Source organism: Herpailurus yagouaroundi, unplaced genomic scaffold (assembly GCF_014898765.1).
Source record: "Herpailurus yagouaroundi ecotype Mexico unplaced genomic scaffold, PumYag 160, whole genome shotgun sequence".
NCBI classification, from domain to species: Eukaryota; Metazoa; Chordata; class Mammalia; order Carnivora; family Felidae; genus Herpailurus; species Herpailurus yagouaroundi.
Genome location: NW_024412401.1, coordinates 18,350,785 through 18,370,039, shown reverse-complemented (window position 1 = coordinate 18,370,039; position 19,255 = coordinate 18,350,785). Strand labels below are relative to the sequence as shown.

Genomic DNA, 19,255 nt, shown 5'->3' with positions numbered 1-19,255 from the left:
AAAAGAAAAAAAAAAAGAAAAAGTTAACGCCCAAATCACAAATATCAACATTAATAAAAGTTTTCCAAAATGAGAAGGGCTTTTTCTCTCTAAGGAGATCACTGGAAGTGCTAAAAATTAAATACTTTCTTTCAACCTAAATGGTCTTGCACTAGTTAAGCGGATAAGTAAATGGATTATTTTCAAGGGTATAATGAACAAATTTCCTGAACAGAGGTACAAGTCAAATGTAACCAAAAGATCTAGACAGTCTGACTCCCATATATTTTCCATACACGCCATCAGCCAGGGCTAGGGCCTCAGTGACTGACGTGGCCCTGCACGAAGCCAGTTTCATGAGCTGTGTGGACAACCGTCAGGCTCTTTTGGTTATGTGGGATTCTGCCAAATTCTGTGGGCAAGAACTATATTATTCTACATTTAAAGAATAATGCACAGACGTCTCAAAAAAGCTACAGTGTTCAAAGAAATGTGATTCCAAATTCCATAAAGATTAAAGAGAAACATCTTTGGCCTTTAACAGGATAGTGGCCATCCCTAACACTCCAAGCCTCCAAACTGTACAACCAGAAAAAAATGTCTGTGATAATAAAAAACCATCACTTTTCTAATAATCTTTCAAAATGAAACTGCCTTCTTTTTGCAAAGCAAGCAAATCACCAAAAAAACCCATTATTTCTTGCAAAAGCTAAGGAAAAAGAAAAAAAAAAAAGGAGTATTTCCAGCTTGGAGAAACATCTGTTGTAATTTAGAATACACAGAAGGGAATTAAACAAGTTAGACATTAAATTCATAGGAGCAGTTTGCTATTTACATATAAAGAAGAACCATGTGAGAAAATGTAGTCACAGTATAAACACATGCTTGGGAATGAGTCTTGGAACGTTAGGATAGCTATTATTTCTAAGAATGTGGAGGATGGCTTTAGCCATAAATATCCCATTTTATCTCATAAAAAGTATACATACAGAGAGGGCTCTGAAGCAAAGGGGGCAAAATGTTACTAACTGTTAGTTCTGGGTGGTGGTGCATGCCAACGTCATTTTAACTTCTGTGTGTCTGAACTATTTCACAATTTCAAAGTACCCTTTTAAAGAAAAGGATCCATGCAGCCATGGAAGAGTAAAATGAACATAATTATCTAAAACTTAACAAAGAACCCTCATCTCTTTTTAAAAATCATCAGGGGCGCCTGGGTGGCGCAGTCGGTTAAGCGTCCGACTTCAGCCAGGTCACGATCTCGCGGGTCCGTGAGTTCGAGCCCCGCGTCAGGCTCTGGGCTGATGGCTCAGAGCCTGGAACCTGTTTCCGATTCTGTGTCTCCCTCTCTCTCTGCCCCTCCCCCGTTCATGCTCTGTCTCTCTCTGTCCCAAAAATAAATAAACGTTGAAAAAAAAAATTAAAAAAAAAAAATCATCAACATACTGTTTCCTAGTGCACAGAGAAACCAAGATGGACGCCAGCATGTATTTCCTCCCGTCACTGTGACTGCCCAAGACTATGGAAGAGGGGGCAAGTTGTTACCTTGGTAATGGTGAGCACAATGTCAGTGGATGTCACCAGAGGGTGGGGATTTCCCATCAGCCTGTAGCCGATCACCTGGGGAAGCACCATACTGATTGGCTGACCCAGCATGACTGCCTCTGCTTCGATACCACCCACTCCTGCAAGGAAGGCAGGGCAGAAGAATGCTTTCAGCATGCCTTACTATATCCCTCAGGCATAATTCAACCCCATTACAATGTCTTCCTAGTGTAGATTTGGATCCTGTAATGAGTAGTTATCTTTTTCTATTTCCCTCTACAGAATTTTTATAAGCACTTCTCAGAGTGTGGTCCCCAAAACAGCACTATCACAATCCCTTTGGTTCTACACCAAGTGGAAAGTGGGGTTCCGGAGTCTCCATTTTTAACAAACAGCTCCAGTTCGTTCTTCCAAACGTTATTATTGAGTACCTGTGAGGTGCTTTTCTAGGCACTGGAAATCCAACAGTAAATAAAGCAGACAAAAATGTCTCTTTGATATGTGTGGTCACACAAAGTCGTGCTACTGGGATGTTATAACGGGATCAGTGTGAATTAGGCTACACACTACAGAACAGCGTGTGTGGAAGAGGAACCTGCAACAATACTCACCCCAGCCCAGAACTCCCAAACCATCAATCATGGTAGTGTGCGAATCCGTGCCCACAAGGCTGTCTGGGTAATAATAGCCATCGTGATCAAATACCACTCTTGCCAAATACTCCAGATTCACCTGGTGGATGATTCCTGAGCCAGGGGGTATAATCCGCATGTTGCGAAAAGCCTGAGAACCCCACTAGGATGGACCGGAAAGAACGCAATGAATATCCGATGCACTTCCATGCAGCCCAGCTCCTTGGCACCTCCCCCTCGTACCCGCGTTTATAAACAACCAGCCAATGGGAGCAAACTCCGCCCATACCTTTAAAAATTCAAACCGTTCTCTATTTCTTTCAAATTCCAGGTCTTGATTCTTCTGTAAACTGTCTGCCCTGTCAGAGAGAAAAGCTGAATGTATAAATTTTAAGGCTTAAAATATTACCGGTCAGACTTCTCAGTGATAAAGAAACCAACTGGCAACTTCATCTGCAGCCTTGCTGGGCGATACCAATGCGTTTATTTACATGGGAAATGAGAGGTAATCAGAAAAAGTAAAAAGAGTAATTATTATTTGGTTCAATTGATCTCTATAATACCTTTACACATGGTAACAAACATTAAGTGAATTCAAGTTATAGCTAGTCTAGTCACACAGCCTGACTTTTAGGAACAGTGTCTGGACATTTATGATGACAACAGCAGCTTAGAGATTTAAAGAACCTTGGTCTCTGTACTTCGTCCTGCCTGACCTTGTTATGACACCTCTCTGAGCTGAGCCTGGTCCGGGCTGGCATTTTCATCTGTTTATGTTGGGAGACAGTGAAACAGCGATGCCAGGAGGCACAGGCCTTTATAAAATCAGTCTCCTAGCTCCCGGAGAGGTTTCTGAGGAGAATGGTGCCACTCAAGAATATCTATAAAGCACGGATTATATGCTGGAGTTTACTCAAAGTCATTCAGTCCAATAGGAAAGACACAGGTAGAGCAGGGAATCAAGAAGCTCTTCCAGGATTTTTATAATCAAATTACATACGTCTTGAGTCAAAGCAGAACTCATAGTTACAACTTCGCAGGTTTGGGCACAGAAGGCACTCATAAACTGTATATCATGGATTGAGTGAACCCAGGAAAGGGCGGTAAAATTAATAGTAAACACCTACTGACTTTTCTAGGAAGCCACCACTCTTCTAAACTTATTCGTGACCACAGAGCCTGTCCTTGCCACTCGCTGGGAATACAAGCATGCAACAGTGGCAAATGCACTGCCCACTTGGTGCCCAGAGCCTGGTGAGCGATACAGAGAAACAGCCAGGCAATTACGGGAGTGTGACCATCATGCCATGATACAGGAAGTACAGAGTGCCAGGGGAACACTCAGATAGGGTCACGAACTCAGACTGGGGGTCGGGAATGCCTTCGAGAGGAAAGTGACACCGATCCAGTCTGAAGGATGAAGAAGAGTCAGCCAGATAAAGACAGGTAGGTGCTCCTTGGGAAGAAAAGGGCTGCAAGCACTTAGCATTTACTCAGTTTACACATTTACACACTCAGTTACGACACTGACTTCTTTCTCCTGATGTGAATATTCTCCAAGGTTAAGTGTCAGTTGCTTTAAGGGAATCAATTCCTGAGGGTGCCTTAGAGCAGGGGTCCACAAACTCCAAATCCAGCCCAATGTCTGTACAGGTTTTGCCCTGAAGCAAGCAATAATTTTTACATTTTTAAAGGTTGAAAACAAAAGGATATGTGAGCAGAGACAGTGTGTAGGCAGCAAAACCTAAAATATTTACTACTGGCCCTTTACAAAAAAAGGTGATCCCTGATGTACTGTATGAATGTCTGTGAGTGTGTGTATGCATGAGAGAAAAGCAGAAGGTAGAAATAGAGAAAGGAGATGGTGATGTAGGGGAACAAGGCAGGACAAGTGTGCTACCCTGGAAGGACAGAGCCTCTGGATCCTCTGGACCAGTACAGCTACTCCTTTAGGCACTCGTTTCCACCTTCTTACCAGTACACTGAGGGCTCCATCCCTCTGACTCCCACCTGTCTCTTCAGGTCCAGGTCCACATTTCCAATGTATCCCAGGCATCTATCTGCATCAGGAACACCTCAGGCACCACATACTCAACGGGTCACACCCTAACACATGAGCTTGCTTCCTGAACCTCATCCTCATCCCCATCTGTCTGTATCATCTAGCGACTGACTTCCCCTCCCGCCACTTAGTATCTACAACTATCCAAGCATTTACTCCAGAAAAGGCCTAACTGGCTCCTCTGTCAGTCTCTTCAACCTACCTTTATACCGTCACCAGCATCCATTTTCTAAAACGTAGATTATCATGACCCATCTTGAACCTGCCAATGGCTTTCCATTTCTCAGTAAAGTACAAATCTCTTCCCTAAATAACACTTGATCTTGGCCAAAAGGTCGAGAAGCGATAATCTCTTCCCTAAATAAAACACAAAGTTCTTCAAGGGCGTCTGAGTGGCTCAGTTAGCTAAATGTCTGACTCTTGGTTTTGGCTCAGATCATTATCTCACAGGTCGTGAGTTCGAGCCCTGCATCCAGCTCTGTGCTGACAGCCTGGAGCTGGCTTGGGATGCGCACTCTCTCTCTCTCTCTCTCTCTCTCTCTCTGTTTCCCTCCCTGGCTTGCTCTCTCAATAAATAAATAAATAAACATTAAAAAGAAAATTAAAAAAAAATGAAGTTTTTCAGTGTAACCTCAAATTTCCTTGTTTAAAAAACTTTTATTTATTTATTTGAAAGACTGAGAACAGAGGAAGGGCAGAGAGAGAGAGAGAGAGAGAGAGAGAGAGAGAGAGAGAGAGAGAGAGAGAATCCCTAGCAGGCTCCACACTGTCAGCACAGGGCCCGATGCGGGGCTGGAACCCACTAACTGTGAAATCATGACCTGAGCCAAAATTAAGAGTAAGGACACTTAAATTACTGAGCCACCCAGCCACCTCTCAAACTTCCTTTATAAGCCCTCTCCTATCGCCTGGTTCAAACTAACTTCAGCCATGCTGAAGCCCTCATATTCTCCCAAACCTCACTTCCCTCATGCCTTTGCACCCTCTATTCTCTCCTGTATTCTCTCCGTGCCTTTTCCAGCTCTTCCCTCCCTGGTCCGCACCCTGGATCAAGTGATACTGCTGGCCGAACCCTCCAGACTCCCTGTGTGGCCCTGTGTCTGGTGCCCGTGGCTCTTCTACTCGGAGCACTTGTGGACACCCAGTCAGGGTTCTTCCTTCCCCCTCATGCCTCCAGCAGCGGAAGGACAACAGAGCCTCTCACAGCAGAAGCAGGGTTGGGAGGGGAACATTCACCCCAGAGAATTCTGGGGCACCAGTGTGACGTAAATGACATATTCACAGGACAAGCAGAAGCCAGACATGCTCAGGCTGTTTTAAGATAGGTTAACTCTAGGTAAAAACCTATTTACTATTTAAAACAAAACTTTTTTTATTCTAACCTTGGCTCAATGAACAGTTCTAGTTACTGGGATGAATGAACAGACCTAGAATTTGAATTTGAACTCAGAAGTTCCCTGAATTCAACAATCTACTGAGCTTTTAATAAAGTTTCTGAATATGACTAAAGAGGAAATTTCTCCCTAGTTATGTAATTTGAATTCAGATTTGGACGTATACCAAAGTTTCTATTACATTTAATGGTACTCCAGAAATTCACAAACTTATTTACAGAGTTATTTATAGTTATTTACAGAGGAGAGAGCTTCCACACTCATGAAATCTGGTCAGAAGTTGTTTTGATATTCTTGTTGGGATTTTAAAAAGAAAAGGTTATTTTTGAGGTAACTTTGAATAATTATTGTAATTTTACAATAATGAGTTAGCTAGACCCTCCATTCCTAAAAATGGTGTGCAGCCAATTATTATTATTCAAGCAAGGCAAAGAGCTCGCAAATATTTAAACGAGAACCTTTATCATCCCAGCACCCTGCCACAGTTTTTTGAGTTCATTTCTGGAAATAGCTGGAAATAAGCCCACAGCACACAGTTCCACAGAAGTTGAGACATATCACATTTAATTCCTTACAAAAATGAGGAAAGAGCCTGTGAGGTCAAATTGCAAAACCAAACTCAAGCAATAAAAACAAAACACCACCAATGAAAATACTTCTAACAGAAATGTTCTCTTTAATTACAAAAAAGAAAAAAAAGTGTTTGCCAGATTTGGATATCAATTTGGATCAAAGTTCCCCCCTGGACTTTGCTGTTTTTATAATAATGTTTTCAGTACTACGGTATAAATGTAAAGGGTCCATAAAAAATTGAAATCAGAGTTGATGGGTCTCAAGGAAAACAAAATCACAGTGAACTTGGTGATGACTCAGATTCATTAACTGCTTAATAATAGCCCGGAGCTCTTTGAATTTTCAGTCAAAAGACTTCAGACATTAAAACAATTACAATTCTATCTCCACCAGTACTTTCCCCTTGCAGGCAGTGAAATAAAGGTAAATTATCAACATCAGTGAGAATCTTCAAGAAAGATAAAGTTGCAAATGATTTTGCGAGGCTACCTTTATAACTTCTGAAGTGGGGTGTTAGGAAATATCCTTACCCTCAAATAGAGTAACATTCTATCCGTGTACTTCTTATTCTTCCCTTTGACACCAAACTATTAAATTGAGCTCATGTGATTCAAGGAGGGAAAAAAAAGAAAAGACAAATTGCCTAAGGATGAGTTTAGAGTCCAAAGGAAAGGGAACAGCTGCCGAATCTCCAGTCTGTTCCAAGAACCATCAATTCAGGGGACAAAGCGATGTCTTTTTATCCTGAATTTATCTGGCTTGGATGTTGACATTAACTTGAGAATGACCAGCTACTACAGTTCCCTTGAGGCTGTATGGAACCCACTTAAGTCCCCAAGGAAGCAAATAAAGTTTTCTGTCTCTCTCTTTGAGTGGTTTATTTCCTATCTTAAGTGACTTTTTAATTTAAAAACAATAGCTTCCGGGGCTCCTGGTGGCTCAGTTAGTTAAGTGTCCGACTTGAGCTCAGGTCGTGATCTCGTGGTTTGTGGGTTTGAACCCCACGTCGGGCTCTGTGCTGTCACCATGGAACCTGCTTTGGATCCTCTGTCTCTCTCTCTGTCCCTCCCCTGCTCGCGCTCTGCCTCTAAAAATAAAAATAATAAATAAACCAAACCAATAGCTTCTTATTGTGAAAATGAAGAACAGTTACAATCCCAGAGATAAATCATCTAGCAGTTTGGCATCTCTTTTTTTCAATCTTTTAATCTGTGTATAGTTCTTCATCTAGCTGAAATCACGCTATACAAGCAATTTATATTTGGCTCATTGAGCTAAGACACGAGTATGTTCCAAGTGTTATTAAATGCTTTATAATTATAACAGCAAATGTTACCTAATAATTTACTTCAAGGACATACCTTAATTTAATCATTCTCCTTTGTTGGACGTTTAGGATGCTTCTAGGTTTTCAATATTATAAACCATGCTTTAATGAACACTATGTAGTCATTAAGCTATTTCTGAATTTCAGGTATCTGTGAAGGATATGCTCAGAAGTGGAAATTCCAGGATGAAAGGTATGGTGATTTCTAATAATCTTAATACATGCTGCCTTCATCATTTCTAATTCAGTGTGATCAGCAGCACATAAAAGTGTCTCCCTCATGACACCTTTATAATTAATAATGCTTATTTTCTAATCTTTACTGATAGGAGAAAATGGTATCTCAAGGATTTAATCTACTTTTTTATTACTTGTAAAGTTGAAAAGGATTTATGTCGTGTTTACCATTTGTTTTTCCTTTTACTGTGAAACATCCACTTTACCCATTTATCTGCTGGGTTTTACGATTTTTTAATGGATTATACACAAGGTTTATATGTTAAAGATATTAGCCCTTTGTTGTATTTGTTGCAAATATTTAAAAAAAAAATTTTTTTTTCAATGTTTTTTATTTATTTTTGGGACAGAGAGAGACAGAGCATGAACGGGGGAGGGGGAAGGGCAGAGAGAGAGGGAGACACAGAATCGGAAACAGGCTCCAGGCTCCGAGCCATCAGCCCAGAGCCTGATGCGGGGCTCGAACTCACGGACCGCGAGATCGTGACCTGGCTGAAGTCGGACGCTTAACCGACTGCGCCACCCAGGCGCCCCTGTTGCAAATATTTTAAAGATATTTACTGTTAACTTTGAAGCCATTAAATCTATAGTTCCTTGTTCCTTTTTTGCTTCATTTACTGCTTTTAAATTTAGAAAGATCTTTCTCATCAAGACATATACAAACTTATATTTCTTTTAAAGTTTTTGATGATTTAATTTAAAAAATATTAATGCTTTAATTCTAGGACCTGCTCTATCAAGTAACTAATTTTCCCAGCATTGAATGTGGTATAGTTCTTTCTTCTGCACTCATAGTTGATGGTAACTTTATTTAGTTATTCTTCTAGGTTAAGATATCAGACTTTTAGCAGTACCTGGTTGCCCTGCTTGTATCCAAACCCTGGCTGTATAATCTTGCACTTACTTTTTTTTTTTTAATTTTTTTTTTTAATGTTTATTTATTTTTGAGACAGAGAGAGACAGAGCATGAACAGGGGAGGGTCAGAGAGAGGGAGACACAGAATCTGAAACAGGCTCCAGGCTCTGAGCTGTCAGCACAGAGCCCGACGCGGGGCTCAAACTCACGGACTGCAAGATCACGACCTGAGCCGAAGTCGGCCGCTTAACCGACTGAGCCACCCAGGCGCCCCTGCACTTACTTTTACGACAGATGGAGTGTACTTCCCACTCCTGAGTTAGGGCTTGACTGTGTGTCTTGCTTTGATTAATATTATTGCAAATAGACAGGATTCTAATCTGCCAGCCCTAATCTAAGCCTCAAGAGATATTGTGGGTTCCCACTTGCCCTCTTGAGCCTCTGTGATCACCAGCTTTCTCCTTCAGCCTGAGCCCCAAAAGAAGTGAATAGGAAAAAAACCACACATAATAACCCCCCACCCCCCCAAAAAATCTTCACTGGAAAATCTGTATTAAGTTTGAGTTTTTCTGAATATATCTTTTAAAGATTTTCTTCTTTTGTTTACTTACACACACAAAGAAGACTTGATCTCCAAGATTCTGCACAAAACAGAAAACCCAAGTATTCATCCTAATCTCTCACCTTCTGTTGAAATCAACCTGGATGGAGTGATCAATTACAAGATCAGCAGGACAAACAGGGTTTATTTTCTCTGGATCTCCTCCTAACTTTTTCACAGCATCTCGCATTGCCGCAAAGTCAACCACAGCTGGCACACCCCTAAGAAAAGAGAGAATTAAACAGAAAACAAAACTGTTAAACAAGTGTACTTAGATTTTTCACCTTTTGCCTCCAGTGACAATACTGGCCACGAGACAGTCTCATCAGTGGGGCTAACAATAGATGCCTTAGAAAAGTGGAAGTTTCTAAACACGCTTCCTTGAGCAGAAATTGGTAGTAAGCACCATGACTGAGTGGTATCTCTACATGCAATTTTGCATTAAAGTTAACAACAAATACGGTCTAAATAGAGACCGTGGTAAAATGTGCACTTAACACTGGGGCTGTTACTGCCATGGCTGATTCCCATTCACGTGAGGGGGTGGGTGACAAAGGCCTATAGAAGATATACAGATTTCACCTCCAACCTCCAACCAAATTTAAAGAAATGGATGTAATTCAGAGAAGAATGCTGTGAATCCTTCCTTTTTATTATTTTGAGTATAAAATTTGTCCTCTAGACTGTCCTTTGGTAAAGTAAAATTTCATCTCTATAAGGAATAAAATAACATCACTTAAAAATGGAAAGGCAAGATCTCAGAAAACAGGCCATGATGGGGAATAAAGACTCCCAGGAATAGCAGGATGTGAACTGAGGTTTAAGGGCAACAGGTCAGGCCTTGTGAACTACAAGTCTCCCCTCAGGACACAGCATATTGATATTCTAAGGACAGCTGTTTCAAACCTGGCTATCTGGGTGACAGGATGTGAGGGAGAGAAGATTCCAAGATAGCCCTACTCCATGCTATTTCTTCCACTTTTTGTTAGTATACTTAAGGTTAGGATCTCCAAAAACAATGACCTTTGCCACTGGAAGAAGTGGAGTGACTACACATCCCACTTGTCGGAGACAATCTCTAGCTGTCCAGGATAACAGACCTCTTTCGTTTTCAAAAGTGTCTGGATAATGGGTGATAAATTATACAGTCATAGCGTGTGTGTGTGTGTGTGTGTGTGTGTGTGTGTGTGTGTGTGTGTGATTCAAGCTTTCCTTAAAGGCTGGCAAGGGAGGCAGTGAACAGGGAAGTGAAGTGACATTAGGCTCACGTAAAGTCTTGCAGGATGACACGGGCAGGCTTAAACGGCACTTCTATGTTCTTATGCTGCATGACATTCCAATTTAGGATATTTTCAATGTCATTTTTCTTCACCAAAAATTGATCACAGTTCCGAATGGCTGCCTCCAGGAGAACTCTGATAGAAAATGGTAAGCGTTCTAGAAAAAAAGAAAAAAGTATAACAAAATAAACACAAGTCATGAGACACATTATTATAAGAACTATTTTAAAGCCAGTCCCCATATAAACCTGGTATGAAGCATCAGACTATTTTTCCAACAGGGAAAGAGGGTAAATTTAAATTGATTTCAACAGTTCGATATGTAAGAATACTGAATGGGTTGAAGAGACGTTCAGTAATAGAAAAAGTTAATTCTTTCACAATAAATGATTGCCTTACCTTGGATTCCATTAATAGTTTCTGTTAAGTCATCATGAAAGAAGTTAGCCTAGATATTTACCATATTATGTGCTGGCAAGTAACACACACACACACACACACACACACACACACACACAGTAATATTTCTTATGAAAACTAGTGTTCAAGAAATGAGAAAATAACTTCTTTACAACTAACGTCATTAAGACCAAAGTTTGGTCACATACACCTTTCAAAGGAAATATAAGCCCACATGCCATGCAGAATGGCTACTGGTAGTGGGTTCAAGGATAACAACAGTTCAGAAGAAAAACTATTTTATTTATAAAAGAAATGTTCATTCCTGATCTATGAAAACTATTCACCAATATTATTTGGAAAAGACAAGAGTGCAAAGGTAGAAAAGCAGAGGATTTGGGATAAAAAAGACATGTTTTTGTCTTCTGCTCTTACCCACATTGTTGTTTCTTGATCATGTCATTGACCCTCTCTGGGTCTCAGCTTCCTCAGGACTTCTAACATTTTATAAACATGACCTCAAGGGGTTGTTATGCAGACTAAATGATGTAATATATATGTATAAACCCTCTATATACTATAAAGTGTTATATAAATGTCACATGTATATAATAATTACTAACATAAAAATGAGCAATGTAAGAAAAGGTGTGTGAGTTTGTGTGCTTAATTCAAGACCATTCAGCTATTTCTGCTACTCCCTCTTTCAAATCTCCTAAAGGCTAATTAATTACATAGCTTAATTACTATGCAAACGAGACTCAAACTGCTGTCAGAACAATTAACATCATAGAGCCATGCACCTACCATATCTTGAATCCTTCAGTTTATTCAAATTGAAGAATTTCTTTCCTGGTTGTGCAGGATCTAAAGGCTCAACAAGGTGTGCAAATGGGTTGCTCATGATTCCTGATGGCCACGTGTCCCTGAAAAGAAAAGGGAACATTTAATTTCTAACTGTCAAAACTGGACCTCATTTATTTTGACAATCACGGTAGATATTCACTTCAAGACATCACTCATCTTTTCACAGGAGGAAGGCAGGACATAAACGACTACAAGAATTATATTCTTAGCAAATAAAATGGGCTTCTGTGAAGGTATCGTGAACGCTAGCATTCACCTCTTGAGAGGCCATAAAATCCCACACTTTTGTCTTATGTCTACAACTTTCCAACATTCTTCCACCAATAAGATATACCGTGTCTTATGGTAAATCCTGAAGATACAAACCGGCCCTTTGAGCTGGACTCATGTCTTGCCTGACAGGAGGTAAAAGGTCATAGCAGATGACATGGAATTGTATAAAACTTGAACTTTGGAAGTGGGGGCTGGAAAGCACTATTTCCTGTTGTAACAGTCTCTGCAGCATTTGAGAAAAACATGGTAGTTTGAAGTCTTCCTGATTCACTTTGCACAAGGTGGCAACAAAGTGTTCACATCAAGGAATCTCTGTTACTGCAGTGGGGCGTAAAGGCCTAAACTTACTGCCCAAGTGAGTGTGGAGGAGACCCTCTACCCCAGCTCCAGGCAGGTTTACAAGCAGTGAATCAGGGAAGTAATTGTTCCTGGCCTCCACCACACAGATAAATAGCAATTTCAAATAACATAAATGTATGACTCTGAGAAAAACACAGTAGGAATAGCAAGTAGAGAAGGAATAAGAAAGCTTGTTTTTAGTCCTACCCCTGGGGCAAAAATCCTTCAGCCAATCCATTTCCCAATTTTGAGATAAGACTACTAATGTTCCGGGGCGCCTGGGTGGCTCAGTCGGTTCAGCGTCTGACCTTGGCTCAGATCATGATGTCATGGTTTATGAGTTCGAGCCGCGGTTTGGGGTCTCTGCTGTTGGAGCAGAGCCTGCTTTGGATCTTCTGCCTCCCTCTCTCTGTTCCTCTCTAGCTTTCTCTCTCTCTCTCTCTCTCTCTCTGCCCTTCCCCCTGCTCATTCTCTCTCTCTCTCTCTCTCTCTCAAAAATAAATACAAACATTAAAAATAAAAAAGAATAGTAACATTTCTGAGGCGTGTAGAGATCACTTAAAACTAAAATCTTAAAAAAACAAAAACAAAACACAAGAATACTAACATTTCCCCAATTAATTCAGGGGTTTTATGAATACTTAAATATTCAACATATTTGAGGATGACTAATATGGAATGATCAACATATTACTGTAAAATGAAAAAACAATATGTGCAAACTCTGGACATATGGGTTCAGTTCATACCACCACAATAAGACAAGTATTGCAATAATGTGGGTCAAAAGAATGTTTTGGTTTCCCAATGCATATAAAAGTTATGTTTGTTTACACTATACATTAATCTATTTAAAAACAATGTATATACTTTAATTAAAAAATACTTTATTGCTGGGGCAGGAGGGTGGCTCAGTCAGTTAAGCATCCAAATTTAGCTCAAGTCACGATCTTGCAGTTTATGAGTTCAAGCCCCACGTTGGGCTCTGTGCTGAGAGCTCAGTCTGGAGCCTGTTTCAGATTCTGTGTCTCCCTCTCGTACTCTGTCTCTGTCTCTGTCTCTCTCTCTCAAAAATAAACATTAAAAATTTTTTAAATAAAAAATACTTTATTACTAAAAAATGCTAACCATCATCTGAGCTTTCAGGGAGTCATAATCACTGATTGTAGACAACTATACCAAATCTAATGATAATGAGTAAGTTTGCTATATTGTGAAAATTATCAAAATGTGACATAGAGACAGGAAGTGAAGAAATGCTGCTGGGAAAATGATACCAACAGACTTGCTCAAAGCGGGGTTGCTACAAACCTTCCATCTATAAAAAATGCAGTATCTGCAAAGCACAAAAAAATGTGGTGTGTCTGTAACAGGAAATGACCGTTTGGGGGGATAAAAAGTTACAAGTGGTTCTTGTCTCCCTAGACAGGCCTATAGCTTCATGAAAACACCAAAGCGACTGGCTCCTTTAAGAAGGGCAGGGGCCTCGAAGTCAAGATTAGGAGTAAGACTCAGTTTCCACTACACATCCTTTCATTTTGTTTGTGTTTTTACCCATGTACCCATGTTGTGTTTTTACCCATATAACTTTTTGAAAACTAGCTGAAAGTTTAAAAGAAATAGATATTTGTGTATATCCTCTGTCTAAAGTCCAGGGCTAGGGAATTCTGGGGAGAGGCAGTGGACTGAGAAGCAGCCCCTGCCTTCCTGGAGTTAGCAGTGCTGGAGGCCACAGGACAAGCCAGACACCTGTCAGGAGCACTAGAGAATGCAGAGGACAGAGTGAGGTTGTCTGCCAGCATCTCTGTGCCGGCAATGACTTCTTTCCCTGAGTTCCATGTGGTTTTGCAGGAGCTGCCATTTTGTCAGGGAGAGGGAAAGCTATCTGCCCTAATCTGGGCCAATACACTTCCTTCTCTGGGGATTCTGGAACCAAAACTAAAGAAAGGCCGGCAAGGGAAACTGTGTTTATAAAAGCATATGCCCCTAGACCATCTGAGTTAGAACTACCCAGGGATAGTTCTGGTTAAAAATACAGATAGATTCCTGAGTCTCACCCCTAAGCTACTGAATCAGAATTGATGGGGGAGGTGGGAGGAGGGAGCAGGCCTGGGTGGAATGTGCCATCTAAGGGGGGCAGTGGCCATTTGGCTCCAGCCTAGAGCTGATGCAGGAATGCCCATCCCACTGTTGACAGATCATCCAATTTTTCAAGCAAGTCTGGCAGTTGGGATTTCTACGTGAACTCTCTTGATTTAGAAATGTTGGTAACTAAATGTTTCTAAAATACCGTGTGAGTCTGTAGCATGACGGCTAAACCGAACACGCCTGTGGGCTCTATGTGACCACTGGACTGCCAGCCCGTGACATGTGTCCCAGCCCCACCTGGCAGATGTCTCAGACTGGAGAATGGCAGGGTAATCAGAGAGAGAAAACTCAGGTAGGCAACTACAGAGAGAAAGGAGGCGAGAGGTAACCTGCGTGGGCAACTGGATGGCGGCAGCTGATGTGGAAAAGTGGTGGATGGAAAGAAAAGGCAAAAGCTAGAGAAAACAGCCACGGAGAGAATCACCGAATCATGGGGCAGAAGAAATACAACTGAACCCTAAGTGTGGAAGGCTGGAGGATCTTAGGACTGCTTTGGGAAGGAACACTGTGGCTTTGAAGACAGAGTACATTTCTTTATCTTTATTTATTTATTTAGAGACAGAGAAAGCATGAATGGGGGAGGGGCAGGCAAGAGAGAGAGAGAATCCCTAGTAGCCTCTGCACTGTCAGCACAGAGCCCAATGAACCATGAGATCACGACCTGAGGCAAAGTTGGATGCTTAATCGACTGGGCCACCCATGTGCCCCGGAGGACAGAGCACATTTCTTAAAGTGCTACACAGATGTCAGATATTCATTGTTCATCCCCACTAAATGAGGAGCCAGTCAGGAGGAAAAAAAAACCTATAAATATACTATTTAGTAAGAAATATGCTGGCTTGTCGGTAGAAGTTTACAAATTGGTGGGCTCAGAAAACAAGACTAAGAATTCCACTGATTGGAATTTTGAGGCTGTAAATTAAAAAAGGCAATAATAATCCTATTCTCCCTTTGATTTGTTACCGATTCCATTGCCCCTAGAGGTAACTTTTCTACCCCACACAGTAGCAACTGCAACAGTGAAACTGCTGTTTGGCCTGCCTGGGAAATGGGTCAGGAAAGGAGCCTCTCCACAGAGGCTGTGGGACATTTGAGAATCTCTGCAGCCAGAGGAAGTGGTGGGAGGCCCTTACAGAATGGGGCAGGGTGAGTCATTCACATCTTTAAAAAGCCTGGAGTCTTTGACTCTTCCCTATCTCTGTGTCAAACCCTAATGGGGACAGGTGCCTCAAGTTTGCCAAAAGTCTACGATTAAACCAACTGCTAAGTTGTGCCCGTTTGCCATGACGCAGTGGATGAAATGTGTCAAATGACTTCCCTATAGCTTACGAGTGCCCCGTAACTCTGAAAACCTTACACAATTTCTGCTGTTCCCACCACCCTATGAAGCCTACCAGTATTTCAGGACAGATATGGTGACCGACAGAGCTCGTAGGGAAAATGGCTTGTGTAAAAAGTGCTCTACCGTCTGCCTCCCCTTTTCCTTAAAAACTAGAAAATTGTCAGGGTGCCTGGGTGGCTCGGTCGATTAAGCGTCTGACTTCGGCTCAGGTCATGATCAAGTGAGTTTAAGCCCCGTGTTGGGCTCTCTGCTGTCAGCACAGGGCCAGCTTTGGGTCCTCTGTCTCCCTCTTTCTCTGTCACTCCCTAACTTGTGCGCATGCAAAAACCAACTAGACAATTGTCTAATTTCACTAATCAATGAACCAAATTCTACTTGCAGAAGCTAAAAGAGAAAGAAATCAGTCACCAGTTACTAAGTACCAACACATAAGTACATGGGTACCGGTACATAAATACACCCAATGCTTTACACCATCTTCTCTAATTTTGGCAACACCTCTGTAAGCTAAAGCATATCATTATTTCCATTTTACAGCCGAGGAAACTACAGCTCAGAGAGATACAAAAATTTGCCTAAGGACATACACCTAGTTAGAGGCAGAGCCAGGTTTGAAATCCTGGCTCTTCCCACCCCACCCTCAAGCGACTTCCTCCACCCCAGGTGCAGCAACTTCGGTTCTGAAGGTGGTGCTGTGTAGAGGTCACAGACCAACCCCAAAGCTAAAACAAACAAACAAACGAACAAACAAAAAAACCCCAAAAAAACCAAAACAGGAGAGATTCATGGGCCTGAGAAACCCTCCTGCTAGAACTCAGTTTGGAATACTGGCGTTGCTTTTCCTTCTTTCCGGGGACACCGAGCACGTTAGTCTAAGCTGGGCATTGTCACGTGCCCCTTGCCACTTTTACTAAGTCACAGGTCAGTGACAAGCAATAGCAGCAACCCAAAACTGGTTTTGCTTCTGGGAAACTGTCCTTTCAAAAAGCTGGAGGGCTCTGGAAATCCCTTCCAGGTTTCACTCATGCTATTACTCCTGTCTTAAAATCACTTTATAGGAGCTCCCAATGCTTTAGCAGTCCCCAGAGAAAGCCAAAAACAACTGTGTTCCAAGGAGGGTAGAAGGGAAAGACCTTTGGCTTGGGAACAGTCCAGATCCAAAGTAGAATCTAGGCATCATAAATGCCTCCTAGGTCTGCCTTACCCTGGCCAGACTCGTATCCCATCCTCAAACCTCAAGTATTACTGCAAATCCTGCAGACTCCCTGAGGTCTGGGTTTCATCTAGAAACCCCACCAGCTGGCCAGGGAGCGCTGCCTACTTCCCACATGCACAGGAAGCACAGACCCCCACCATTTCAACTCCCTTCTTTTCTTATCTGCCATCCTCCCTTCCCTCTGTTTTGTTCCTGCCTTTTTTCTGTTTCACCTAATTCCCATTCAATACTAATAAAACGGAGGAGTGAACAGAGAGAGTTGTTGTGGATTTTTGTGGGGAGCGGGTAGAGTGTTATCCTAGTTTTTTTTCTTTTTGGAAGGGTGAGGGTTAGTGTCATGGAAATAAGCATGAGTGCTACCTTTTCTGCTCCACAGAGTAAGATAGTATTGCATAGAGGAAAAGAGAAAACAAATTAAAAAGAAGAAGAAAAAGTTAAAAAAGGGAAATGGTATCTTTTAAGCAGTGATGTTAGAGCTCATTAAGAACTGTGCTTCATGAACCTTGTGTTCAGGACTGTAGGACCGCTGAACATTGGCCCCGGCCTGTGAATCAAGTAGGACGCATGAACAGTTCTTATACAAAAGGAATTTAAAGACAGACACTTGCACTGTACTTGAAACCCTTCTCTACACTTAGCTCACACTCTTAAAATGAAGAGAATTATTCAGTTGAGAAACAGTGTGTTTCAAAGCTAACCCATCCTGAAATACCAGCTGGGTGACTTGTACATTGTCATGATCCCCTCAGGTACATCTTGTGCCGGGACAGGAGAGGTTGGGGAAAGAGTACTGAACACCAGATTTTTAAAGCAAATTACTAAAAACACTAAACATTAGCATAGGCAGACAGATCTAATTTAACAAATGAACCATGCTCTTGGCAAAATAGGTGCAGGCAGTTCAGAGCTGGGGTTCCTCCCCAACCACAGTCTTGCTGCCAACCAACCTTTGGTCTCAATTTTGGACACCTGCAGGGGACTCAGAGAGGCACCACCTTTCTGTGCATATGTGGCATGGCATTAACCCATCCCCCACCATGCCCTTGGGACACCTGGCCTTAGATGCTATGCGGGTGATGAGACAGAATCAGAGAATGTTGAGCCTTCTGGAGAGAACTTAGAGATGCCATAGCATTTTCCTGACCAGGAGACAGAGGTCCCCAGAAGCAAAGTGGGATCACTAGATTTATGAGTGGTAGACCGAGGAAGAAGATACAGCTGATTTTCTCCCCAATGAAACGCAAATTTCTGGCAGGGATAAAAAGTATGCGCAAAATCCTCCAAAAGTAAAGTTTAAAAAAGTACCACTTAGGCATATCACAGTCTTCTGGCACTTTTGTGAGTTAGTTCTCTAATCACTGACTGAGCCTTCCATGTGGTGCAAAATAACCAGAGAACTGACTGGCAGCTGAACTTTGGGAAAACAACTTAGAGTTAAGTTTTTCATAATCTACCCTGGGTAACTAGTTTTTTTTCTAAGAGAGGCAGACAAGTAAGGGCAAATAAATTTTATTGATATAAATATCAAACATACAATTCCTTACTCAGATTCAACCTAAGAAATGTGAGCAAAGACTCACATTAATAGAAATGAAATAGAAGAAGTTGAATTATATATATACGAGAATCTAATTTAAAAACTTCAAGACTATTAGTATATATTCATTCATACACACACACACCATCATATATAGAAATGAATAGAAAAAGATCTAAAATAAAGTCAACATTGATTATCCTTAAGTAGATGTTTCTTAAGTAGAAACTATCTTTTAAAAGGAAGCTAGAACACTTCATAAAGTTCCTGAAACCACAACATACGGTTCTTTCTTTCATAATGTCTGATGAGGATTTATTTAAAAGTAAATTTGTGACTATTACTCTTTAGATAAACCCACTCTGCTCCTCCAAACTACGTCCTTGTTGTCCAACGATGCAGTGAAAGGGTTCACTAAAGAATTTGTAAACGGTTCACATTTAACATCAGACAGATCAGTTGCGTATGTCATACAGGTCACAAGTATCAATCCAAGCTGGACCCCTTCCTTCTCACCACCCTCCTCAGCCCTCCTCCAGCCCCCCCTTCTCCCCATCACCCTACTGTCCTGCAATCCCAGCAGGAGACCAAACTTGCTGCAGAACCATATCTTCTAGGCTGGTGAGAACTTCAAAAATATTACACTAA

The 19,255-nt window shown here is 41.5% G+C and overlaps 1 protein-coding gene across 2 annotated transcripts in view; it reads right to left on the bottom strand.

Annotated features, from left to right (window-relative positions):
- The window catches only part of ACO1 (aconitase 1), a 71,910-nt gene that overhangs the window by 28,869 nt on the left and 23,786 nt on the right, over positions 1–19,255 (bottom strand). The window contains exons 2-8 of one of the 2 annotated variants that reach the window (XM_040481450.1): positions 14,422–14,428; positions 11,693–11,811; positions 10,475–10,643; positions 9,290–9,427; positions 2,446–2,515; positions 2,136–2,319; positions 1,525–1,664 (exon numbers count right to left, since the gene is read on the bottom strand). In XM_040481450.1, coding sequence (XP_040337384.1) covers positions 1,525–1,664; positions 2,136–2,319; positions 2,446–2,515; positions 9,290–9,427; positions 10,475–10,643; positions 11,693–11,789 — 798 coding nt within the window. In that variant the 5' untranslated portion in view covers positions 11,790–11,811; positions 14,422–14,428. The remainder of the gene's footprint in view (positions 1–1,524; positions 1,665–2,135; positions 2,320–2,445; positions 2,516–9,289; positions 9,428–10,474; positions 10,644–11,692; positions 11,812–14,421; positions 14,429–19,255) is intronic. The other variant, XM_040481449.1, reaches the window with a different exon arrangement.